This window comes from Ictidomys tridecemlineatus, chromosome 15, assembly GCF_052094955.1.
Source record: "Ictidomys tridecemlineatus isolate mIctTri1 chromosome 15, mIctTri1.hap1, whole genome shotgun sequence".
NCBI lineage: Eukaryota > Metazoa > Chordata > Mammalia > Rodentia > Sciuridae > Ictidomys > Ictidomys tridecemlineatus.
The window spans coordinates 59,218,670-59,243,746 of record NC_135491.1 but is presented as its reverse complement, the minus strand read 5'-3'; the positions used below and the strand labels follow the sequence as shown (position 1 = coordinate 59,243,746).

General features: G+C 66.0%; 1 protein-coding gene across 2 annotated transcripts in view; it reads right to left on the bottom strand.

The window, feature by feature from the left end:
- Positions 1 to 25,077, bottom strand: part of Jph3 (junctophilin 3) — a 49,088-nt gene that overhangs the window by 13,065 nt on the left and 10,946 nt on the right. For both annotated transcript variants that reach the window (XM_005335438.5, XM_040279287.2), the window contains exon 2: positions 19,473 to 20,250. In XM_005335438.5, the coding sequence (XP_005335495.1) occupies positions 19,473 to 20,250 (778 nt within the window). The remainder of the gene's footprint in view (positions 1 to 19,472; positions 20,251 to 25,077) is intronic.

Here is a 25,077-nt window from a genome sequence, read left to right as displayed (position 1 = left end):
GTCCCAGGGTCTGGGGTAGGCCCCCAGCAGGAGGCACACAGTGATCAAGAGATTGAGCACTGGGAGGTGAGGCTGGGGACTCCGCGCCCAGGCTGGAGAGCTCGCTGTCCTCGGGCTGCTCACCCTGCATTGGCTCAGAAGAGGGGGCAGCCCAGGCTCTGACCTGGAGGAAGCCTCCCGCCCACAGGACTCCGGGGCTTCCTCACGGTTACTAATGCACACTCACTGTACAAACGACGGGCTCTGGGGGTTTCTGCAAAGACCCTGATGGGGGCCGCTGCGGCCACAGGAAGTGAGTGCAGCAGAGTCCACGCAGCAGGGCCCAGTGTGGCTCACAGCCCTTTCCCAGGTGGACCTGGATGGTGGGGGCAGGTGGCGTCCAGCGTCTTCTCTGACAAGAGGCAGGGCGAGCCACTCCATGTGCTCTTCCCGCCCTGCACACAGGCTGATCCTCTTCGCCCAGCAGGCCCTGTGGGTGTGGCCCCCAGGACCAGCTCTGCCACCTGGAGCGGAGGTGGCCGCCAAAAACTTGGATGAGCTCCGTGACCCCGCGCTCTCTGAGCCACACTGTGGGAAGAGATGTGCCTGGGACAGGTCTCCCTGCCCAGCTGGGATGGTGTGAGCTGACGTCCACAGCCAGGAGGAGGCACTTTACTGGCAGATGCCAGCTGGGGCCGGGCACCCAGTGGGCAAAGGCAGCTGGGTCCTCCTGCAGGGCGCTGCACACACAGGCCAAACAGGGAGTTCCCAGGCACAGGCTGGCCAGCCAGGAGGCCATGCAACCGAAGGAAGCCGAGGATGGATGATCAGAATGGTGCCCAGCTCGGACCAGAGCCGGGGGACCTGCACCCCAAGAGGAAGGTGTGTGTCCGCACGGAGGGTGTCAGTGAGCGCCAGCACCTCCTGCTCCTGCACTGGTGCCCTGTGCACACAGGCACGAGGTGTGTGACCACAGACGCAGGCACCATGAGGAGAACCTCTGTAGGTCAGTGACAGAAACAGCCAAGCAGCCCCAGAAAGGTGCCAGGGCACCAACATCCGTCAGACACAGACTCGATAAAACCGCTGCTGAAGACGTGGGTGCCCCGGCAGGTGCCCCAGAGCTGGGCTGCGTGCACCCGGGGTCACCTGCCGTCTGCAGATCTTGCTTGCTCCTGAGGGGTGCCTGTTGGGAGGCCGGAAGGAAAGGAGCCCCCAAGAGAGGGGAGCCCTGCCTCCACCCTGCCGAGAGTCCAGACACAGTTTTGACTCTTGTGCCTGTGGCGCTGGGGACGGAACCCAGGCCTTGCGCCCGTGAGGCAGGCACCCCACCGTAGCTACACCCCGCCCTCTTTATTGTGGGAGTCTGCTAAGTTGCCTAGGCTCAGAGAGCCCACGATTCCCCTCCTCAATCGGCCTCCCGAGTAGCTGGATGACGGGCTGTGCCGCTGTGCCCCACAGAACACGGGGGAACAAGTGCCAGCCCAGCCCTTGGTTAAGTGGCCGTCCATGAGCACCCAGGAAACTTGGGCGCCCTGCACCTGGGCTCTGCCTGGCTCTCCTCCTGGGGCCAGGCTCGCCGTGGAGGCTCAGGCTGGACTCCAGGACACCCGCCCAGGCCTTTAGGATGGGCAGAGGGGCTTCTGCCTGCAGTGCCCGCCAGGACGGGGAGCAGGTACTACTTGGGGGCCAGGGCAGGACCTGGGGGTCTCTGGCAGAGGAAGGCCCCGGAGCCACAGCGAGGCTCCAGAGGCAGGAAGTCTGCTCCAGGTGCCTTCAGAGTGCCCTTTTCACCCCCGGCCCGTCTCCTGAGCCTGCAGGGAAGGGGCTTCCTGGTGGGAGAGGAAGGCATTCCGCCACGCCTGTTCTGCACCTCTGACTCCGCTGCCACGGGCAGCACTGGCAGCTGAGCATGGGTTCAGGACTCGGGCCCACTGGCTCTTCTCCACCACAGCTTTACCCCCGGAACTTCAGAGGAGGGCACACCGTGGCAGGTGTGCGGCCACGTCCTGCCTTCCTCTGACCACGGCAGGCATTGCTAGTCACCGCAGCACGTGGGAGCCCACAGACCCCCGAGTCACGCTCCAGGGACAGATGCCTTCGTCCTCATGGATTTGGCCCAGGCCTCCCGCCGAGGGCTGGCTTCGTCACACAGCACGTGCACCCTGCAGGCCGGCGGCTCTTCCTGGACCCCCTGCTCTCTCCCCCTCTCTGTCCCCCTCACCTGACCTGACTCAGCTCTCCCTGAGACCCCAGGTGCCACGGCCCCACCCCAAAGCCTCGGTGCACCTGCAGTTGAGGTGAGATCCCTGCCCAGAGCTTGAGAAGCCTCAGACCTGCCTTGAGACAGAACCGTCCTCTCGTCAACTGCTGGCTAACCCTGAGTCCCAGGAAAGCAGGGCCACCCTGTCTGGGCCCACCATCTAGGCAGTGGAGGGACAAAGCATCTCTGGGCAGCACAGATACGCCTTTCCCTTGAAGAAAAGCTGGCAGGAGAGCCAGATCCAGGTGAGACAAGGCAGGGCCAGTCCCTGAGCAGGGTCCTCTGCACGGCCCTACGGAGCCATCCACCCTCTCGCGGGCTTTAGTCAGCACCGAGGAGCTGCTTCCAGCTGCAGAGACGCGTGGCCATCGAGGGCGCTAAGTGGAGGGGGAGCAGCGTGAGGCCAGCGCCACTGCCTCACAGACACGCTCCACCCAGGCGCCCGCTGAGGCCCAAGGAAACCAGTGGTGGGTTGGGAAGTTAACAAACACCAGCGTCCCTCACTCTCTCCTCATGTCACTGTCCTGCTTCAACCTCCTGGCCAAGGACTGCAGGGGACACTCGGGGAACCCCCTCCCTGAGGCTGCGGGGGCCACCTGCTCGGCTCAGCCCCTCCCACGCAGCCCCCCATGGGCTCAGGAATGCCCACATTTTGCAGATGAGGTTAAGCTGCTTGCTGGGGGCCCAGGAAGAGTCCAGGACACAGGGCAGGTGAGGGGCCACAGTAACGGGGCCACCTGGAGGCCAGGCAGGGAGCCTCTGACAGTGCCCTGGATCCAGGTTCTCCTTCCCTCCCCATCCCCCGCATCTGTCCCCCTCATCCACACTCATCTGGGTGAACAGTGGCGTGACATCAGAGACAGGGCTGGTGGGGGACAGCCGTGGACAGAGCATCGTGGGCTGACTGGGAGCCCAGCCACGAGGGCACACCAGGAACAGGGCTACTGGAGTCCCCACAGCCCCCCGGGTGAGGAAACCGAGGCCCGTGGAGGTGAAGAGACGCAGCGGGTTGGCAGGAGGTCAGGCTGCAAGCAGAGGGACTCCTGCCCGTCACTGCAGGCCCCGCTCACCCCGGGAGGACGGGCTCCCTCTGCCTGCCTGTGGCTGCTCTCAGGTGGTACAGGGGCGTGCGAGAATCCACCCTGGGGCCCAAGCCCACGTGCCCACACGGGGACCTGGCTCGGGGGTCGCGCGGCTATCAGGGCAGATGCTGACCCCGCGTGACTGGCGTCCTCATGGAAAGGGGGGTTTGGACCCAGGGTCAGACCTGATAGGGCAGGCCGAGGACACGGAGCCAGCCGCCACCCGGGAGGAAGGTCAGAGGTGGGGACAGGCTCTCCCCGGCCACTTATTTCCTGTCTGGTTTTGGCCGTGCTCTTGGCACTGGGGACTGAACCCAGGCACTCTACCGCTGAGCCCCCGTCCCCCGTGTCCTTGCTAAGTTGCCCAGGCTGGCTTTGGTGTGCAGATCTCCCTGCCTCACCCTCCTGAGCACTGAGGTCAGAGGCGCGTGCCCCCAGCCTCCTGAAGACCACCCACCAACACCTGGGTCTTGAACCTCTGCCTCCCGTGCACCCCCGAGGGGGTGTGAACCCGGAGTGTGAACCTGCCTGTGGGGCTTCGCTTCAGCAGCGTGGGGAGGCCAATAGTGCGTGGTCTCCACAGCAGTGTCACCTGAAGCCACTGCTCATCCTCAAGCCTCCCTGGGTCCCTGGCCTCCAGCCAGCCCTGTTAACCCGGCGGCTCAGCCGGGCTCTGACTAGACCAAACTCCAGGGCAAAGACGCAGAGTCCCCTGCCCGGTCAGGAGGCCTGGCCTCCCGAGACTTTACTGTAGACCAGGAAACTGTCCCTCCCTGGATGGCCCAGGCAACCCCGCCTCCTGGAGGGAGGGGGCAGACAGTCCCACACAGTGGGGGTCAGGGGAGCAGCAGGCCCTGCCCCCTGCAGATGCCCAGCCAGGAGCCCAGGGCGGCGGGGCCTGACAGAGGGCAGCCCCAGGGACCCCGATCAGGACTCCCCAGGCCCTGCAGGCCAGCGTCAGCCAGGGCAGATCCAAGTGCCAGCCCAGGGCCCAGGATGGGCAAGTGCTCCCCAGGCTCAGAGCTGGCCAGCCACTGGTCACAGCAGGTCTCCCACAAGAGCCCCCTTCTCTGCACCCCACACAGCTTGGTCAGCCACCAGCTGCCAGTGTCTGTCCCAAAGGTCCACGGAGCTGGCCCTCCGACCACAGTGCTCCGGCAGTGACCCCCACATCACCTGTCACCCGCCAGGTGCCAACGCCAGAGACGGGAAGGCCTGGGTTTCAAGTCGCTCGTGAGGCCATCTTGCTTGAGGGCCGAGCTAGGGACAGGTGGGGACAGACAGGCCCAGCCCGGTGAGGAGCTCTGAGGGGGGACAGCACAATGGACATCGACGGGGTGAGTGTGCAGGGGCAGCGGGGGGGCTCACCCTGCCCGGGGAGGGCGTCCTGGAGGGGGCAGCAGTGAGAGGGTGGCGAAGGCCGGGGAGCCAGGGGGTGGAGGCCCAGGGGCTGGAGCAGAGAAGGGCCAGGCCAGCCTCCGTCCACAGGGTCCCCTTCCTCCCCCAAGGCCAGCTGGGGGCCCTGGAGGGCTGCGGACAGGAGGGACCAGCTCATGAGCAGTGGGCCTGAGAGGAGCCCTCGGCTGGCCGGGGGTGGGCTGTGTGAGCCTGCAGGGGCTCCCCAGCCGTGGCAGCAAGACTGAGGCGCCAGACACTGGCCCGAAGCGGAGCTCCTGGGCAGCCCACACGAGAGGCCCCGGGCCCTTAGCACAGCAGCCAGGTCCCAGCCCTCCACAGCCAACGCCCCTCACGGGCCACCCACAGCACATGTGCCCTCACCCTGGACGGCACCTCATGGCCCACCACAGCGTGCCAGCCCTTCCCACCCCTGCCCAGCTGTCCACAAGGACAGTGGTGGGGGGGAACTGTGGTGGAGGGACTGGGGATGAGGCCAGGTGCACCTTGCACCACACCTTTTCATGTCTATTTCGACACAGGACCAAACCCACTTGTCCTGGCTGGCCTGGACCTGCCCCTGTGCCTCAGCTCCCAGTTGGTAGGGGTCACAGGCGTGGCCACCTCATACAGTGACGGGCAGGATTTTCAGAATATTAGGAAAGTAGAACCTGCCTCAGAGCAAAAGGGGCAGAACAGAAACACAGGTCCCCGTGCCAGTACTGTGATGGCATTTCCCCATGCGCATCCCGGGGCTCCTGTGTCCATCGCTGAGGGTCTCCTGTGTCCACCCCCGGGGGCTCCTGTATCCATCCCGGGGGACTCCTGTGTCCGTCCCCGGGGGGCTCCTGTGTGCATCCCCGGGGGATCCTGTGTCCATCCCCGGGGGCTCCTGTGTCCATCCCCGGGGCTCCTGTGTCCATCGCTGAGGGTCTCCCGTGTCCGTCCCCAGGGGCTCCTGTGTCCGTCCCTGGGGCTCCTGTGTCCATCGCTGAGGGTCTCCTGTCTCCATCCTGGGGGGATCCTGTGTCCGTCCCCGGGGGGCTCCTGTGTCCGTCCCCGGGGGGCTCCTGTGTCCGTCCCTGGGGCTCCTGTGTCCGTCCCTGGGGCTCCTGTGTCCATCGCTGAGGGTCTCCTGTCTCCATCCCCGGGGGGATCCTGTGTCCGTCCCCGGGGGGCTCCTGTGTCCGTCCCCAGGGGGCTCCTGTGTCCGTCCCCGGGGGCTCCTGTGTCCGTCCCGGGGGGCTCCTGTGTCCATCCCCGGGGGGCTCCTGTGTCCATCCCCGGGGGCTCCTGTGTCCATCCCCGGGGGGCTCCTGTGTCCATCCCCGGGGGGCTCCTGTGTCCATCTCCGGGGGCTCCTGTGTCCATCCCCGGGGGCTCCTGTGTCATGGCCGAGGGGGTCCCATTGGCGCCAGCCCGACTGCTCCTGGTGCTCTGTGCCTGCCCTGGGCGAGCTGAGCTCCCAGTCTAACACCCTGGAGCTCAGAACCTGCTGTCTGAGTGCTGGCCGGCTGACGGGTCAGCACAGGGGATATCCACACTGCACTCGCGTGTCGCGTGGCCGTGCGACACGGGCTCCTGAGACTCCCTTCAGGCCCCGTGAAGGTGCGCGGGTCACAGATGAGCTGCGGATTCCCATCGCCTGGTCTGCAGAGCACCTCGCTGTGCCGTGCGAATGTTGGAAAATCTGACAGAATCCGAATGAGTGCGGCCAAGGTCCTCGGGACGAGGAAGCTCAGCCCCCCACCCCACCACGCTGAGGGCCCCAGGTCTCCCGCCCCAAACAGCCGGGGAACTTGGGGCGCGAACGCCACCCACCGTCATGTGCTGTCTCGGGTTTGTTCCCGGACCTCGTGCTGTACCTTGGAGACGGTTCCATGCCAGCCATCGCAGGCCACCTCAGGGGTGCCTCGGGTCATGGATTCTGCCCGAGCCGAGAGGGAGCAGCTCTGCCGTTTCCCGCCCCCTGCAGTCATGGCCTGGTAACCTCGAGGCTTGACCTTTGGCACAAATCTGTCTTCAGGATCAGTTCCCAGGAGTGCGACTGTGAATCTGAGATGGACCGAGATGTCCCTCGGCCTGCCCCTTGCTGGAGATGCCAGTGTTCTGCCGGAGACTGTGCCCATTTCCGTCCCCGGAGGGCCGTCCCCCACACCATCTCCAGTTCGGTGGACTGCGACCTTGTCTCCATCTTCCAGCGCTCCCAGGGGGACAGGAGAGTCCACCGTGGCTGCGGCTGGCGGTCCTGCTGTCCGTACGCAGACTTGCAGGTTTTCACAGTAAGGAGCCAGTCTGTGCCCTGCTTCCCGTTTAGGCACATTGTCTCTGGGCGTCTGTTCCAGTGTGAGGCACGAGGTAGGGATCCGACGTCCCTTCCCCTCAGTGGGCCCCAGTCGGCCTGACACCACCTCCTGAATGTCACCCTCCTCCTGCGGTGCCCTCTCGCGCCCACACAGAGCCTTCCCTGCCCCACGGCCCCTGGTCAGGGACACCCAGGGCAGACTCGGGAGGCCACGGCAACTCTAAGAAAGCCACTTCTCCCACACACAGATGTCACTGAGGGTCAGGCTCCCTCTGCCTGCCGGCTCTGCTCAGCACCCTGTCCCCGGACGTGAGGCTCACGGCCATCCTCCCCCATGCCACAGGTGGGACGCCAGGCCTCAGGAGACGGAGCCCTTGCCGACGGCTGATCACCTCTGGCTGGGCGCCCAGCAGCCCAGAGAGGAGGCCCTGTTAGGGCCAGCTGCACTCTAGGGGTTGGGAGTGGGGGAGAGGGATGCATCCCGGTCGCCATGACAACCCCAGGGCTCCTGGTGCCAACACTAGTTGGTTTTCAAACAGCCTCCACCCTCCTCCCCGGGCCTCCCCTCCCTCAGCCTGCCTGGACCTAACACCCCACTTCTCCCTCACCCCACAGCACCCCATGCACCAGGGATTGCAGGCATACTGCAGCTGCCAGGAGCCCAGGGACCCAGGGTGGACCCAGGCCACAGGAGGACAGGGTCAGCTGAGGTCTTGGGCTGGGCAGAGCACAGGTTCACTAAGACAGCCCTGTCGGCCTGCCTCTAACGCCCGCCTGAAGCCTGACGTTGTGTGCAGGAAGAAGGGTCCCCACGGTGCCTGCGAGGGTTCAGGGCCGCCCGGGAGGGACAGCTGTCCCACTGCCAGAACCTCTCACCAATGGCGCTCTGAGAAACCCTCCCTACGCGCCCCTCAGGCACAGTCAGACCCGGGCTTCTATCCACGTCTGTGTTCCTGGGTGAGCACGTCACACCTGACGGATTCCACACACGCGCCAAGCGCGGGCCTGGCCGGGACGGCCCCACGGAGGTTTCCACCGAGGCTGCCTCCTCTGGTGGCTTGAGACCAAGCCCTGAGGGGCTCAGTGTCCTGTCAGCAGTGCCGGACGCACAGTGGGACCCCAGCGGCCCTGTCTGACCAGCCTGCGAACCCTGCAAGGCTCAGAGGAGGACCAACAAGGTTGACCTGGGAAGGGCCCCAGCTCAAGAGCCACTACTCCCTGGAAGGCCAGGCTGGCTGCAGGGGCCTGGGACAGCAGGGACAGCAGTGAGAACCCCCCTGCCAGCCTAGAACTCTGACCTGCAGTTTGCTTCTTGGAGGGTCTGGAGCCCGGGGCAAACGGAGGTCTCCAGGTGGGCACCATCCTTCATGCCAGAATGATGCTCCACCATGCTCCTTGGCGGAGTCCCCTGGCCACTCACCCTGTCTGCTCTTAGAGGTCTAGGAAACAGTGCCCGAGGTGGACTCCAGGGAAAGGTACCCACCACGTCTCCATGCCTGGGCGGCCAGACGCGAGGAGCAAGCCTGGGCCTGGACCCAGCCCTTGGACAGCAGGCAACACGCTGCCCACACCTGGGGGTCCAGACAGCCTGGCCTGGGCTCCGCCTGCTGCTCAGACACTCGCTGGGAGACAGGCAGGGGACCCCAGCCTTGCTGGGCCCCAGCTCCCCAGACAGAGCAGCAGGTCCCCAGGGCCCCCGCCCAGGGCACCCACAGGTGGCAGCTGACTTTGTCTCACCACTGTGCCCTGCTGCTCTGCTTCCTGCCTGAGCAGGTGGCTCTCCCACTCCTCATGCTGCCCACCACCCCGCAGTCCAGGCCTCCTCCTCCCCCTGTGGAAAAGGTGCCCAGCAGAGAGACAGCTGGGCACACTCCTCACGCCTCCACATGTGCCACCTGTGGGTCACCTGCCTGGAGAAGAGCTCTGGGAGGCCCAGGAGGCCAGCACTCTCCCAGGGCGCAGCCCGGGGTCCCGCAGGGGACGGGCCTCAGTCTCAAGCCCCAGGCCCTGCTCCTCCCAGCTGTGGCAGGGCCAGGCGTAAAGGTACCAAGGCCCTCTTAGGCCTGGCGCGGAGGAGAGCAGCGTGGCTCCCCGCAGGGGCCCCGGGCAGCACCCTACCCCCCACCCTGCAGGCAGACACTTTGAGTCTCAAATCCCACTGACGTGACGGAGGGTCCTGCTGGAGGGGGAGGCACCAGGGGCTGGAGACCACCCCAGCCCAGACACAGCCGTCGCCAGGCCCCAGGCCACTGAGGCCCGAGACGGGAGCAGGAGCCGGGACAGCTAGGAGCAGCTGGGAGCCGTTCCTGGCCGGCTTTCAGTCCCCAGAGGCAGCATCGCAGCAGGCCTGAGGACCGAGGAGGGGTTGTCACTGTCCGCAGCTCCCTGGGGACAGACCTCGGCTTGTGCCAGGAGCCAGCCAGAGCCTCGAGGGAACATCCCCATGGCTCTGCCTCCCCTGGGGCCTAAGAGAGGAGTAAACACCAACCAAAGCCAGTAGGCAGGGGCTGCCACCCAAGAGGCCGCGGCACCCGTCGGCCCAGAGGCCCCAGTGGTACCCAGAGCAGCTGCCCTGAGGAAGAAGGTTAGCCACTCTGCAGGACAGGCTGGGTTCGTCCCCACAGGCAGAGGCCCTGGCTCCTCCCTCCCCAAGTCAGAGGGGCGGCTGAGGCTGGGAAGGGCGTGGGCAGCTGGTGCCGGGCTCCTCGTGCAGGGAGCAGCCACCAAGTGCCAGCTGTCTGCCAGGAGCGAGACAGATGGGCCAGGAAGGGGATGGTTTCTGCAGGCTAGATGCCCTGGCTCTCGGCGGCGGCGGAGGTTTGGGGCAGGGGTCACCCTGGATACACAGCAGCAGTGGCCTGGGCCCTGAGATGCTTATGCAGGCACCAGAGGGGTCCAGCTCTGTCACTAAGCATCTGGGCAGGTCCCACAGGTGCCCCGCGCCTTGGCTTCCCCACCTGTGGCCGCAGCACCGTGAGCACAGGAGGGGGAGCCACCAGCACTCAGGTGCCACCCAGGGCTCCCGTACACCGCTGGCCAGCGGCACAGACATCTCTCCAGTGACGGCGCCCACGGGGAGCCCCCAGGACACTCCTGTCCAGCTGCCATGATGTCCTCAGAGCATGGCCCCATCCCACTCCTCAGCCAGCTCCAGGAGAGGGTCTGTGTTGGCACGCAGAGGCCGCACCGGGCTCACACCCGGGTCAGGAGGTGGACGGCAGCCTTGGCCCTGGTGCCTGAGGCCCAAGCTGCCAGGGCACACCAGCCGCGTGGCAGAATGGCCGCGTCACGCAGGGACAGCCGGGGCAGGGTGAGGTGCCTCGAGACGGTTCTGCAGGCGCTGGAGGACACCACGGGCCACTCTCCCCGGCAGGGCTGAGGAGAGACAGACGCGCGGGAGCCGAGGGCTGCGCCTGGCCGCTGGCCAGCACTTACGCGGGCCTCAGACGGGACGTGAGAGGAGCGCAGGAGGACTGTGGGCCGGAGGGCCCTGGCCGGGCACAGGCACGAGGCTCTGTGCTCTTGTCCTTCCTAAGACAGTGCGTACGCGGGGAGGTGTCCTGAGAAGTGGAGAGCAGAAGTCGCAAGAAAGAACCGCAGACGGCGATGCAGACGGGGTGACAGCCCATGGGAGAGGCCAGCAGCCTGGCCGTCGCTCCGGGAAGCCCTGAGCTTGGACTCCCCCCCAGCCACCAGGGCCTGGCCATGACAAGAGGGCAAGTCACTGGTGACAGCGCACAGGGCTGGCCACAGGGGTGCTCAGGACCCGACGGGCATCGTTCCGAGGCCCAGATGCCCCAGTGCATGCTTCTCAGCGCAGCACGGCTCCCTCAACGCGGGGCAGAGGGCTCTGCTGCCGGGGCACCTGCCTTCCTGGCAGCCGCCCCTCGGGCACCACCAGAACCCCTGGGCTGGCAGGGGAAGTGGCGCTGGCGCATCGGGAGCCCAGAGAATGACAGGGGCCGGGCTTAGCCTGTCGAGTGACCAAGAGGCATGGGCAGGACCTGGGCACGCCTGGGGCTACTAGGGGAGGGCAGCTGGGCTGGCCAGGAGGACAGGGCACAGGTGGCACTCGGGGCTCTGGGCCCGTGTGGCCCGTGTTGCTGGGGGGGGCAGCTGCGTGGTCACTGAGCATTTGTGGAGGAAACGCATGGCCTGCGCTGTGCTCCAGCTGGCCCGTCGCCAGGCTCCCAGAACGGCCAGTCCTACCCATCCTGCAGGACAGACTCCCTCAGCCAGGGCCACTCCACGGCCAGCGCGCCTTCCTCAGGTTCCAACAAGCGCCGCAGCTCGTCCACCATCACCTCCAAGAAACTCACCTCGAGCCTGCAACGCCATCGCTGGTCTGCTGCCCAGGGCGCATCCGCCCGTCCTGCCCACACAGGCATCTCTCTGGTCACCACCGGGTGCCCAACAGTGTGACAGCTGGGACTGGTGAGCAGGGCTGGTGAGGTTGGCAGCACCAGCCCCGGTGCTGGCTGTCACTGAGGGAGACGGGGTGCCCCCACCAGCATTCGATGGGGCCCCTGCAGGGTTTCAGCAGGTGGGGTGTCCTGCACCTGGGACAGGGGTCCCCACCCTGCAGCAGGAGGTGGAGGCCCTGAGTCTCCGAGTCACGGTGAGAGAGCACAGCTGATGTGCACTCCAGAACCAGGGCCAGGGCCTCTCTGTGTCGTGGGTATCGGGGGTCCTGGAGCCCTCCTCAGGTGACTGTGGGGACGCAAGTGCCTGGGGTTACGAGAGAAACTGGTCATGTTGAGATACTAAGTACTGAAAGTCACATTTTCCAGGTGCAGTTGTGCACCCAATGACCCCAGAGACTCAGGAGGCTGAGGCAGGAGGACCACAAGCTACAGGCCAGCCTAGACAGTCCGCCAGGCCCACCTGGTCTCGGTGGCACAGCATCCCTGGGCTCAGTCCTCAGTGGGGGTAGTGTGGCATCTGTGAGTTGGACACCTGCATCCTGATTGGCACATGAAGTAACAGCAAGGACGGGGGCTGGCAGTGTAGGACACAGCACAGAGGTGGCCCTGCCTTCCCAACAGGCTCAGAGACCCTGCAGGAGGCCCGAGGAGCTGTCCAGGGTGCTGACCCTGCAGGCTCTCCTGAGCCTCTGGGCCAGGAGCAGGCGCCCCGCCCTCAGCTCCTCCGCTCCCTGGCCCTCTACCCCAATTCTGCAAGGTGCAGAGAATTCTGCATCGGATGGTGACAGCTGCACGATGCATCAGACACCATGGAACTACACGCAGATGGCTCAGGTGACAATTTCATGTCACATGGATTTACTGCAATTCCAAAAATTAGAAAAAAAATTCAGACAACCAGGGCCAGAACACATGAGAGACTCACTTTCTAGAACTTCAAATCAACAGGCTGGTCTGCTGCCCTGGGCACCGCCTGAGAGTGGCAGGATGAACACCACCAGGTGGACACACAGGGTGGACGACACGCAGCCTCTCCGGCACTCACACCCGCCTATGGCCATGACAGACAGCACTAATCGATGGAGGCCTGCCCCCAGCCCAGATCGACCTCAGAATCCTTCCCAGCCCAGTGCACAGGCAGCCACCACCAATCAATCTGAGATGGCCGCGAGCCGGTCGCCTGGGGCCAGGCTGCTAGGCTGCTCCTCCCAACAAGCGCAGACTCAGGGTGGGGCCGTCTGGGACCTGCGTGGGTGCTCCAGCCGAGCTGCGCTAAGTGGTAACCGAGGTCGCTGTGCCTGGCACCCCGCCAGCAGTCGCTCCCCGTTCAGCACTTCACGTAATTACTCCTCAGGCACCAGCCGGCCACCCCACCGGGCCAGTCACTGACGGGATCCGGGTCGGGAAGGGGAGGACGCGGACTCCCCGGGTGGGGAAGCGCAGCTGCTCCCACCACCACGCCACCCGCAGGGGCCCGCCCTCCAGGACCCGTGACATGGCGATACCCTGGAGGGCAGGCCAGCCATCCCAGGCACATCCTGGGGACCCGGGAGGGGGAGGGAGGAGGGAAAGAGGCAGGAGTGGGAGGGAGGCAGCGCAAGGGCAGACGGGAGGGCGAGGCGGGCAGGAGGGGAGCCAGGGACAGGCGAGTCCCCCACGCTGACCCTGACCTGGCAGGGGGGAGCCAGGAGCCAGCTGTGGCCTGGCGCAGCTCTGGCACGATCACTCAGCAGCTCTGCGGCCCACGAGCCCCACGTGCTGCTCTCGCCTACCCACTCGGTCGGCTGAGCGACCCCTGAGGCCAGTTGGTGGCTGGCACCTGAGCCCCAGTGACACAGGAAAGGTCTCCCGCTCACAGGAGCCGTCTGGAGCAGGTGAGAGGCCCGGCCAGGCTGGGCAGCAGGGCAGCCGCACTCCAGGGTGCTCAGGGCAGACTCTGAGGTCCTCCTGGGGGCCACGGTGCTGAAGTCACCGATGGTCACTCGGGCCCATGTGCCCAGGTCACTGACGCCTCCCAGGCCTGGTGGCCAGGTCCCGATTGCCCACCCTCTTTCTTCCTCCCTGGGGGACCCTTCCTCCCTGGTGACTGGTCCCAGCCCGGGGACGGGGCTGCTCAGCAGAGGGGCCTGAGCACCAGTGCCCTCAGGGCGCCTTTAGAACCTGTTTAATGTCACAGTGTTTGATGTGACACGAGGCTGCGGTCCATTCCCTCCCAGGACTGAGCCATGCGAGGTCCTTCCAGCACGTTCTTCACCTGGACAGAAACCTGCCTCTGGGCACCCACGGCCATGCTGCCTGCCTGGACACCCTGCTCCTCGTCTCCCCGGGGCTGCGGCTCTCTGGGTCACACAGGGCCAGCCTTTTGTGCTGTCCTCCTTCCCTGGGCCCCATGTCCTCAGGGCTCACTGTGCAGATGCCGTGACCTGGGCTCTGGTCAGTCTGCAGGTGCTGCAGGCTGACCCCGTCCCCACACTCCAGGGGAAGAGCCAGCCCCGGCGGCTGCGTTCGGAACTGGGCCCTTCAGCGGGCTGCAGGAGGGCCTGGGTGGCAGCTGCCCAGGAGGACGGCTGGGCCTCTAGGAGGCAGGGGAGGAAAGGCCAGGACCTGGAGCTGAGGAGACCCTGACCCTGTGTGCGCTTGGGCTCCCAACTTGGGAGCCAGGAGGGAGGTGCGTCCCGTGGAATGGCCCTGGCCTGGCTTTTGTTTCCACGCGGGAGTGAGTCAGATGCCAGCAGAGGGGGCACACAGGGGGGAGGGGCAGGGCTCCAGGCACGGGCAGGGAAGTCCTGCAGCCCTCTCTCTGCCGTCCCTGACGGCACAGACTGCAAGCCCTCCTGAGGCCCAGTATGGTGTGCAGGGAGGGGACCCAGCCAAGGGCCCCTCTCCCCTTGGATGGCTGTCCATCAGGCCCTGCATCCGTCAGCTACCCTCACAGCAGTGCCGAATGGCCACACCCCCAACTGAAAGAGACCCTCGTGGTGCCCACACACCACAGCCTCCCCAGGTTGCCCCCTGCCCTCCCTGGAGACATTCCCGTGAAATGCAAGGGGTGAGCTGAATCGCACCTGGCCTCCGGGGCCCTGGCCAGGCCCAGCTTGGCACCCCCACCCCAGCAACCACACCAACCACGTGTCCAAGTGGGAGGAGCCACAGGCAGGTGGCCAAGGGCAGACTGGACACAGGAAGCAGACAGCCAGGAAGAGAAAGCAGCCCCCCCCAGCGCTGGCTAGACCCCAGGCTGGACGGGACGTCACATGAAGTTCAGCCCTCAGACCCCCGAGGGGGGTGAGCTGCACCGCGGCCAGCGCACCCCGCCTCACGGTGGGAAACGGAGGCTGCTTTGGCATGTCCACCACAGGGAGGACAGTGAGGGCTCCCGCACTGGGTCTCCTACAGGACAGGGACGGGGCGTGTTCTGGCAGGCGGCACCTGGGGCGCTGGGGGGGAGCCGCGACGCCATCTAACTCGGGTTAGAACTGACCCACAGGGACAGCAGCCGGAGACCCAGCTGCCCCAGGCAGGAAGTGGGGCTCCAGTAGGCAGCAAGCAGGGCAGGACCCTGGCTACGAGGGCCAGACGCCCTGCGGGGCTGGTGCCGAGGGCCATGGGGTCAGCTTGACCCCGTGACGTTGATGGAGCTGACAGTGACGAGCGTGCTTGGCCCCGAGCCAGGAGTCCCGCTGCCTAACCCAGGAGACCACGGGGCAGCTGGTGTCAGCCCAGGCCGCAGGGCAGAGGGGAGGCCCAGGCCCGGCGCTGACCCACAGCAGCCCCGGCCATCTCCTGCTGCAGCCGGCGGGCCTGGGGTCAGAATAGAGGGAACAAGGTCCCACCAGTCACCAGATCAGTCCAAGCCCCGGGGCCGTTTAAATGGTGATGGCTTCTCTTGGGAAGCGAGAGTCCAGGCTGTGGGTCCTGCACTGCCCTAGGCTCCACCCCCAGGCCCAGGGCTCCCTGGACGTGGTGCCTCAGGACAGGCTCCGTCTCCGCGTCTCCCGCGGTGCCTTTCTGAGCCAGGCAAAGGCCTCTGTGAGGAGAGCAGTGGCCCTGAGCTGCCATCTGAAGCACACAGGCTCACAGGAGGGGACAGGGACGGTGACCGAGCTAACCACACCCGACAGCTGGTCCTCCTGGCCCACAGGGCGAGGACCAGGGGTGCTGAGGTGTGGGTGGGCACTGGCCCAGACTCAGGCCCCCAGACTCAGGCCCAAGATCTAGATTTCCTGGGTGGCCGGGGCGGGTCAGCCCGGAGGCAGCCAGGTCCCTGAGAGGAGCCCGCCAGCCCCTCACCCACCTCCTCGTTGCCCGGGATTCTAACGTGCCCGTCTCTCTGCTTCGGTCTCTGATGGTGCCAGGCCACAGCCGCCCACTGGCAGGGCTCTGCTGGCCTGTGGCACCCTCCCTGGATTCAGGAGGCCCGGCCTGCACCACCCCAGCCCGGGCAGCACCGCTGCAGGGCATGACACCAGGGACCAGGCGAAGTGGCCTTCACAGACCCGCCAGGCCCAACGAGTGCCCTGACGAAGGCCTCGCGCTCAGGCGTAAAGCAGGCGGTTCTCCAGGGTCTGAGGTCAGAGGGCACAGTGAGCCCCAGAAACAGCCTGGGCACAGTGAGCGCAGACGTTCCCCGTCAAGAGAGGGGAGCGCTGGGAGGACAGGACACTAGTGTGGCAAACGCAGGAGGCCCGAGCGGTCTCTCTGCCGACCTGGTGGCCGCTGGGTGAGCGACGGGCAGGTGGGGTACTCCGTGTGGACACCCTGGACGAGGCCAAGTCTCCTCTGGTGGGATGGAGTGGGAGGTGCCAGAGTGGCTCGCGCCCCGCGGAGCGGTACCAGTTCACAAAGTCACTGATTTCTGGGGTTTCCATACAATATCCTCAGACCACAGCTGAGGGAGGAAAGAGAGACCACAGCAGGACAGGGCTGTTGTCCTGCAGACACGTGGACAAAGGTCTGAAAACGAGCTACTTCCAAGGAGGCGGACAGCTCGAGTGGCCTTCACACAAACCCGTCACAGTCCTGCTTTCACGAGGAAATGTGAGTGTGTCCCTTTAATGGGGACTAACAAAGATGCCACCCTCCGGTTCCACATCTTCCAGCGTCTTATCTCCTCCAGCCCAGTCACCAGACAGCCCGGGCAGCGGAGGGCACCGGGAAGTCACCCTCCGCCTCCGATCCAAACGCACACACCACGCAGCGTCTGGTCAGGGACACGGGGACACCAGCTGGCCACCACTCATGGAGGGACCGTCATGGAGCTGCACTCTCCGGACCTCTGCAGCCCACCCCTGCCCCCAGGCACCTGCCCACTCCTGGCTGCTCCTGTGGGAGGAGAGGCCTGGGGAAGCCCCTGCCTGACCTCCTCGGCCCTCACCCTGAGCAAGCAGGGTCACTCCCGGGGGACAGCTGACTCCAGGCTGCAGGGTCACTCCCAGGGGACAGCTGACTCCAGGCTGCAGGGTCACTCCCGGGGGACAGCTGACTCCAGGCTGCAGGGTCACTCCCGGGGGTCAGCTGACTCCAGGCTGCAGGGTTAGTGCCAGAGAGGAGGCACGCCCCGAAGCAGAGGCAGTGGGCACGACCAGGCCTCCCTGCCTGCCCTGTCCTTCTCCCCACCTGCACGGGGACCCCAGAGAGCGTGCTGGGCAAAGCTGGGTCCTCCGAGGTCTTTGTTTTAAGACAGGGCCTGGCTAAACTGCTCAGGCTGGTCTCAAACTTGCAATCCTCCTGCCTCAGCCTCCACAAGTACAGGATCTCAGGCCCGCACCACCATACCCAGCCTCCTGCAGGGTCTCTCGAGGTCCCTGCCCCAGGCTGTGTGCGCGTCACACTGTGTCATGACAAGCACTTGCCCTGCTGAGTGGGGCCCAATGGCAGGCAGTCACCACCCCACGTGTCCCCTCCGTGAGCATCCAGGGGATCACCCCTCAGCCACCCTCTGCAGAGCAGGTGACCTGCAGCAGATGCCATCTGAGGGCCCCATCACCCACCACGGGTGACCCCACGAGGACTGGGTCTCCCCACTGACTTTGCCGGAAGGTTCCACCTCACACCCTTTGCTATAAAGTCTGGGGGCCCACGGAGCAAACGGGCCCCCAGCCCCCTGGACAGGACTGACCACGTGGCTACATGTGGCCACTGGCTCCTTCCCTCCCTGTGACCCTCCCTGTGGTCCCACCTTGCGACGTCCACTGCGGTGGGCCAGTGCAGGCCTCAGTATCCCCCTGTGGGACGGCAGTGATGACACCAACCTCAGAATCCAAGTCCCACGTGTGCCCCCTGGTCTCCAGGACAGTGGGGTTCTCCTGCCCTCACTGTGGCCATGTCCACTAGCCCCAGGGAGGTCCTGGCGTGTCTGCAGAGGACACAGGGAGGGCGCTCCCCTCCCTTGGCCCAACAGCCCTGCCAGCAGCTCCAGGCATTGCCGGCAGTGACAGTGACCGTGTCTGCCCAGGCCAGACACTACACAGCTGCTGCTGGGCGGCTGGGTGGCCCTCACGCCCGGCCCAAGGCCCCGCCATTCACCTGCTGCTTCTCTCTGACAGTGGCCTCTGGTCTGCCCTCTTCCCCAAGGCTCAGCCCACTGGGAAAACCCAGCTCTGGGTCCACAGCTCAGGATGGCCCTTCCTCCTCTGAGTGACCGAGGTCATGGCCACAGCGCTGGGTCACAGCCAGGGCTCAGACTCACTTGCCCCTGCTGGGCCTCCAGAGTAGGGCTGGAGATGACATCAGCAATGACAACAGGGCCCGCCACACACCAGACCATGTCCAGGCTCAGAGAGGGTGAGCCACTTTATCTGGCTGCTCAGCAGCCATGGAGATGCTGGGGGTGGTCCACTGGGACCGAGGCCAGAGGCTGAGGCAGGTTCCAGCGGCCCGCGAAGGCCTTCCCTCAGCCACACTCTCCCTGCCAGACCCTTCAGCTTGCAGTGCCTGGGAGAGCACCCTGGAGGGGAACAAGGGGTGACAAGCTGCACACTGGTGCCCACGTCTGCACGGGCAAAGCAGGCACTGGAGTCAGCCAGGCCCCGCACCCAGGGCCAGGCTCCAAGCCCCCAGCGGCACATCTGGAACCAGGCCCATCCAACTGCACGGCACCTGCTGCACCATGGTGGGACCGAACCCTCTCTGTGATCCTACCGACGCAGAAGATGGGCCTGGGGTCAGGGCGGCCAGCGGGACTGAGGGTGCACACGTCCAGCCTCAGAGGTACAGCAGGCTGGGCAGGAGCCGGGGTGGAGAGGGCTCATCAAAGCTCACGCCAGTCTCTCGCTGTCTCTCCCCTCCGTCTGTCCACACGCGGATCAGAGAAGGCAGGTCCTCCCCAGCCCCAGGCTCTCCCTCAGACACCAAGAGCTGGACACTGTCCCAGGAAAGCAGGGGCCCTGGGAAGCAAGCGCACTGTCTCTGGTGCCTTCTGAGGCCCAGACGACACCACCCAGGACCCGCCGGGCCAGGTGCACCACCTGCAGTGCCTGAGCTCCCACGGGCTCCCACAGCCCAGCTGGGATCAGCCAGGTCCTCACACTGGCCCCCGCAGCTCCCCAGGAGCAGGCCCGCGTCCTCCCTGGCCCTGGGCTCCTGCTCTCTGACCATGCCGAGAGAAGTCCTGAGTCCCTAAGGCACCCACCCACGGCCACCTCTGGACCTGTTCCTCAGGGCCCTGCAGCCCCGCTCAGCCCGGAATTCACTGTCCCACAGCCAGGGCCAGAAAGCCGCGGGCCCGAGGCGCCAAGTCTCGCCTGAGCTCCTCCTGGCTGCTCTGTCCACGGGGCCGTTGCAGAGCCTATGGAGAATCTCAGGGGCCAGTCTGGGCAGCGGCACAGCCACAGGCACCCCACAGCCCCTCCCAGGCAGCCGCCATCCCCCGACAGTCCACAGTGAACACATGTAGATGCCCGGACAGACGGGGGCCCAGGCCCTTCCCGCCGCCTGCATCCCTGCCCCACCCTGCCCACGGGCCCCTAGGGCCTCTGAGGTCCCACGTGGCCTGAGGACCGGAGCCGGGCACGAGGGCCGCCTACCTGGACGCTGCGATCTCGGCCTTCTGCTTGGCGATGGTGGCTGCCCGCTCGGCCGCCTCCACCGCCCGGTCCACCTTCTCGCGGGTCTTGCTGGCGCGCAGCGGGATGAGGTTCTTGCGCTTGCCGCTCACGAGGATGTTCTGCTTGTACTTGCCCTCCTCCTTGGTGCCGTCGGGGAAGGTCATGCAGCCGTAGCCGTGCCGCCGGTTGCTGGCCCACTCGCCCTCGTACCTGAGCCCGTCCGAGCGCTGGCTCACGCCAAAGCCCGCACGCTTGTCGTTCTTCCACTCGCCCACGTAGGTCTCCGTGGTGGTGGCATCGATGTCGTCCTCGATGACCGCCAGCTCGGCCTCGGCCTCGCCCAGGCTGATGGTGGAGTGGACGTCGCTGGCCGTGGAGCTGACCGTGCTCATGCCCGCCTCGCTGCGGAAGGAGCTCTGCTTGCTGCGCTGGCTGGCCAGGCTGCTCTTGGACTCGGACTTGCGCAACTTCAGCCCGCTGAGCAGTGAGCGCCGGAACAGCCCCTTCTTCTTGCTCTTGAGGGTCTCGGAGTCGCTGTGGGCCACCAGCACGAAGCCGCCCCGGGACACGGCCGGACTGCCGGCCACCGCCGGGGAGGCGTCCGGGTGCAGCGCGGTGCCGTTGGTGTGCTCGCTGCGCAGGGAGTTGATGGACGTCCTGAGAGGCGAGCGGATCACTGCCGCCATGCCATAGGGGACGCTCTGCCGCACACCATAGCCTTGGCGCATGCCGCCGACCCACTGGCCCTGGTACGTCCCTGGGGAGACAGAGAGAGGGGTCAGTACCCAGGGCAGCGAGCACCCCGGTTACGGGGACAGGCCAGCAGTCCCTCCGCGGACGGCTCTGCCTGCACTCCCACCTTGGCTCACGTGGAGGCCCACGGAACACAGAGCGCTCACCACCTACACCCCGACGGTCACTGTCAGAGACCTGGCTCCTGCTCCCCACAGGAGGGGTCCACTCCCTTAGGGACTGGGGCGGGAAAGAGGCACCGCTCTGTGGCACCACCAGGCACAGGGCCCAGAGTGAGCCTGCAGCCTGCAGTGCACAGGGGGCCCTGGAGGGGCCCACAGCCTGGGGTGGCCACAGCACCCTGCCCAGGCAGCTGCAGGGACTCTGCTGGAGGCACCCAGGAGATGTCTCAGGGGGACAGGGCAGAAGGCAGTGAGTGGGGCGGTGTGTGTCCTCAGGTGACCTCAGGTATGACAATCAGCACACCCCACAACCCCGAGGAGGCCAGGGCTGTGACATCCGTATGCCCCACTCTCAGTAGCACTGTCCCAGGAGCCGGAGGTGGAGGCCCCCGCACGTCCAGAGGCGAGGATAAGGGAGTGCCACTCGCCCCTGCCAGGGACCCGCGGCTGTGAGGAGGGAAGCAGCCTGCGGCCTGCACCACGGGAGCAGGTCGTGCAACAGGAAGAGCCAGACACAGAAGGCCAGGGCCAGTGGGCCCAGGGACGGGTCCTGGAGGCAAGTGGTCCACAGAGGAAGTCGAAAGGGGCTGCCCAGGCTGGGTGAGGGGCTTCTGCTGGTGGGTATGAAGTTTCTCCTGGGGCCATGGAAATCGCTGGACGATGTGCCACACGGCAGCTGACCTAGTGCCCCGAGGCTGCACGCCCACACAGGCTGGAGACCTGGGGCAGCGAGCAACGCTGCCAGCCCGCGGAGGCCAGGAGTCCAAGGCCGCCTGGGAGAAGAGGTCGAGATGGCGAACTCCATGCTGCCCAGGGCACAGTAAGAAGGCCTGGCAGGCCTGGCTCTGTGACTGCAGGCCAGTTTCCTTATCTACACAACAGGAGCCAGCGCCCGGCACCCACAGGTCACTGGAGCACGGCCTGCCCACACGCAGCCCGGCCGTGCTGGTCCTCAGTCACCCTCACAGCAGGGTCCCACTGGGTCCCACGCCTGAGCAGGGCACGGCACCTGCGGTGGCCACACTCCCTGCCCCTCCCTGCTGCCTGCCACCAGAGCCACCTCCTCCATACAAACCCCGGCCCAGGGAGTAAAACCTCGAGGTTTGGGGAGACGGAGCCTGACACTGTGGCCCAGGACCCTCCCTACCTTCAGCACACCCCACATCAGGATGCGGCCGACCTCTCCGGCTTGTCTGTCCCTGAGCCTTGTCTGCAGACTCCTCTCACCCAAGCTGCCCACCCCCGTCCAACCCGCCAGGCCAGAGCAGCTCCTGCCCCTGCTACACAACACGGGCCAACAGTGCCCCTCACCCAGTACCCACCGTCCAGGGGCTGGCCGCCGTACAGGCTGCAGACGGGCTGGGGACAGCAGCGGGCCCCTGGGTGTTCCAAGCACATTCTCCTGCTCAACCAGGCCCTGATCTCCCTGGGGGCAGGGCCACGCTGCGGGTTCCTCACTCTCCAATGAGGTGGCCCAGACCCGGGCGAGGACAGGTGTGCACCAAGCCTCGACCTGGCCAGAGCCTCCGACAAAGGCCACGAGAGCCCTTTGCACCAAGAGGCAGTGGCACCTACCCTGCACCCCAGCTTCTGCCAAGTGGCTGGGGATGGGGGTCAGAGGTCAGCTTGCCCACACAAAGGGCCCAGGATGGGCATCCTCGTGAGTGGGACTCATCTGGAGCTGGGTACCTGCAGGAGAAGAGGGGTGTGGGGCCGGAGGAGGGCGAGGGTGGCCCAGCACTGTGGGACTTGTCCCAGCTGGGGGCGGGGCTGGACGTGGGCCCACCCGTGCTGGTCATCTGTATCCCAAGGCTGGGTCAGGCGGGGAGTTCTGGACCCCAGACAGTGCTGACGGGGACAGAGACCTGCCAAGGGAGGACGCTGGCAATAGGAACGGCCTTTCCCAGGGACGGGAGGGCTCCCCTGAAGGAACCAAGGCAGGCCAGTGGCAAAGGCCACGCCCAGAGCCTCTGGTGCCAAGGTCATCAGGAAGCCTCCACGGGCAGAGGCCACAGGCACAGGTGGACGGGAAGGGGGTACCATCAGGAAAAGCCCTGGGGGGAAGACATCAAGGGACCAGGACTGAAACCCTCGAGAGAAAGGCTGAGAGCAGGTCGGAGAGAGAAGCCCCGGGACCCAGGAGAGGGTGGCCGGAGTTCCCCCCTGGCGAGCAAGCTGGAGGACGAGTTCTAGATCTTTCAGAAACCAAACGAAAGGAAGAGGTGGAAGAGGCCAGGGAAGTTCGAGAACCATCCAGGAGGCCCGCGTAGGGGTCTCAGAGAGCAAAGGCGCAAAGGACCAGAGACACCAATAGGACTCAGGGGTCCACGGACACGGGCACAAACAGGGGAGAGAGCTCCAGCAAGACACGCAGCACGAGGCTGTGGGCCGCCCCACGCAGACTCCACAGACGTCCCGAGGCCAGGAAAGCAGGCGGCAGGTGCTGGACTGAGCAGCGAGTGGCAGAGGACAGCCGACCCCGACCCAGCGGTGGCCCACGCAGGCTCCGAGCAGAAGTGACTTCCAGTCCCGGTGCTACGCCAATCCATCAACCAAGTCACCAAGTCACACCAATTCACCTTCCCTAGTCCTTTCTCAGAAGCCACTGCAGGTGGACTCCACCAACAGGAGGCGGAAAGCGAGAGCAAGGGGAGGCGTGAGACCAGCACAGCCCGGGCCAGGGGCTTCCGGAAGAGCCACGGGGAGGGGCGGCCAACCACAAAGGCGCATCCGTGCGTGGTTCCAGGCGGGGATCTGGAGGGTGGTCTCTGGGAGCTGCACTGAGAGGAAGAATGGGAAGGCGCAGCTGTCGGTGACATTGCATGACGGGACAGCGCAGGCGAGGCCGGCCCGGGTGCTGGCCGTGATGGCGCAGTGTGACCGCCAACACAGCGGATCTCATGTCTGATTTTGTGATCTAACAATACTGAGAAGGCCAAGGAAGGGGGTTCTCAGCAGCTGAGTGTCCCCTGCCTCCACAGAAGTCACAGGGGACAAGCCGCCTGCTGCACGCACGCGGCAGAGGCACCCACCTCTGACGGGCGGAGACTCCGGTCCCGGGAAGGGGAGCTGCAGGAGGCCTAGGCCGCCTGCCTCCGAGCACTACCCTGTTTTCAGCTCGTCTTTCACTGTAAACTCTGGGCACATGGCCCTGTGCTGAAGGGCTGAAGGTCTCAGTGGACAGGGACAAAGGACACTTTTGCCAGAGCATCCCCGATGACACTGTTCTCCTCAGCTGCGGAAACCAAGTGTCAGGGTCTGCACCTGGCCGGGGACTGGGGACCTGAGCCTGGCTGGCAGTGTGGAGGCCTGCACACCTGGAGGCCGCTGGGCCTGGAGCCAGCACCCCATGTCTAGAAGACCAGGGAGAAAGCCAGAAAGAGCAGGCCAAGAGAGCAGGCCCGGGTCCCAGAGGAACCGCAGTGGGAGCCACCACCGCAGGCCAGAGGAGGCGGGGAGGGGCCAGGGGAGGGCGGCCACTCCAGGAGCCACAGCCTGCTGTCCAGAGACCACCACCGCAGGGCCAGCGGGCGTCACAGGCAAGACCAGACCCCAGTGCGCAGCACATGGGACCCCCACGGTCACCCCATGCCACCTGGCATTGGGAACCAGAGACGTGAGGAGCCACACGGGTGAGGCCTGACCAAGGACCACAGCCTCAGAGGCCCCGGCGGCATGAGGGTAGGCCCGTCCCACGTGCACCACGCGATCCCGGCAAAGCGTCCACCCTGCCCTCCGCTTCTTCTTCTTTAACCAATACTTTCTTAGAGCAGCCTCAGATCCAGGGAAGACGAGCAGGCGACAGGGTCCCCCACACACAGGCTCTGCACCCTGCCTCACCGTCACCTGGCACAGTGAGGCTCCGGCCAGGGGCTCAGACACTGCCTGGGGACCTCCCAGGACACTGAGGCCCAAGCCGTAGGGAGGTTGAGGCTGTGGGGGGTGCGGGAGCCCTCGAGGGTCCAGCCAGCCAGCAGGGTCCTGGGCAGCCACTGAGGCCCCTGTGCTGACTCAGCACCCCAGGGGAGGGGCACTTGCTGGTCCTGGTGCCCCCAGCCACAGCCAGCCCCTGTGGGGAGGTGGGCTGGACGGGGGGCCTCCCGAGGGTCCTGTCCTCCTGGGAGTTCGCGGCCACCTGCTGCCTGTTGGCATGAGCACCTCACGGAACCCCAAGACAAAGTCACTCCGAGGTCAGCACTGAGATGAAAGCAGGTCACTGTGCCACCCGCAAACACCAGCCACGCCCTCCTGGACCAGTCACGGCCTGGCCCTGGGCTCCCTCTCCAGAGGGGACGGAGACACCCTCCGAGAGCTGCCCCTTCCTGCAGCACGTCTGGGTGAACCCCACTGGCCCAAGGCCCTGGCCCTGCCCACACCAGGGAGTGCTGGGTGGTTCCACGGAAGTGCCCACTCTGGAGGCTGTGGGCAGTGTCAGGGGAAGCCTGGGCAGGCGCTGACCATCCTGGGGCAGGAGGCACTGAAGGGCTGCAGAGGCCTGGGGCCCAGCAGGCTGGCCTCCGACTCCCACAAGACCAGCCACTGCAGCTATTCCTGAGACATGCCGACGGGCCACCTACACCCCCTTCTGCAGGACCAGGGTGACCATCTCCCCCCAGCACCGAGTGGACGGGACTCCAGGCCAAACTGAGGCCTGAAGCTGCAGTCCCACC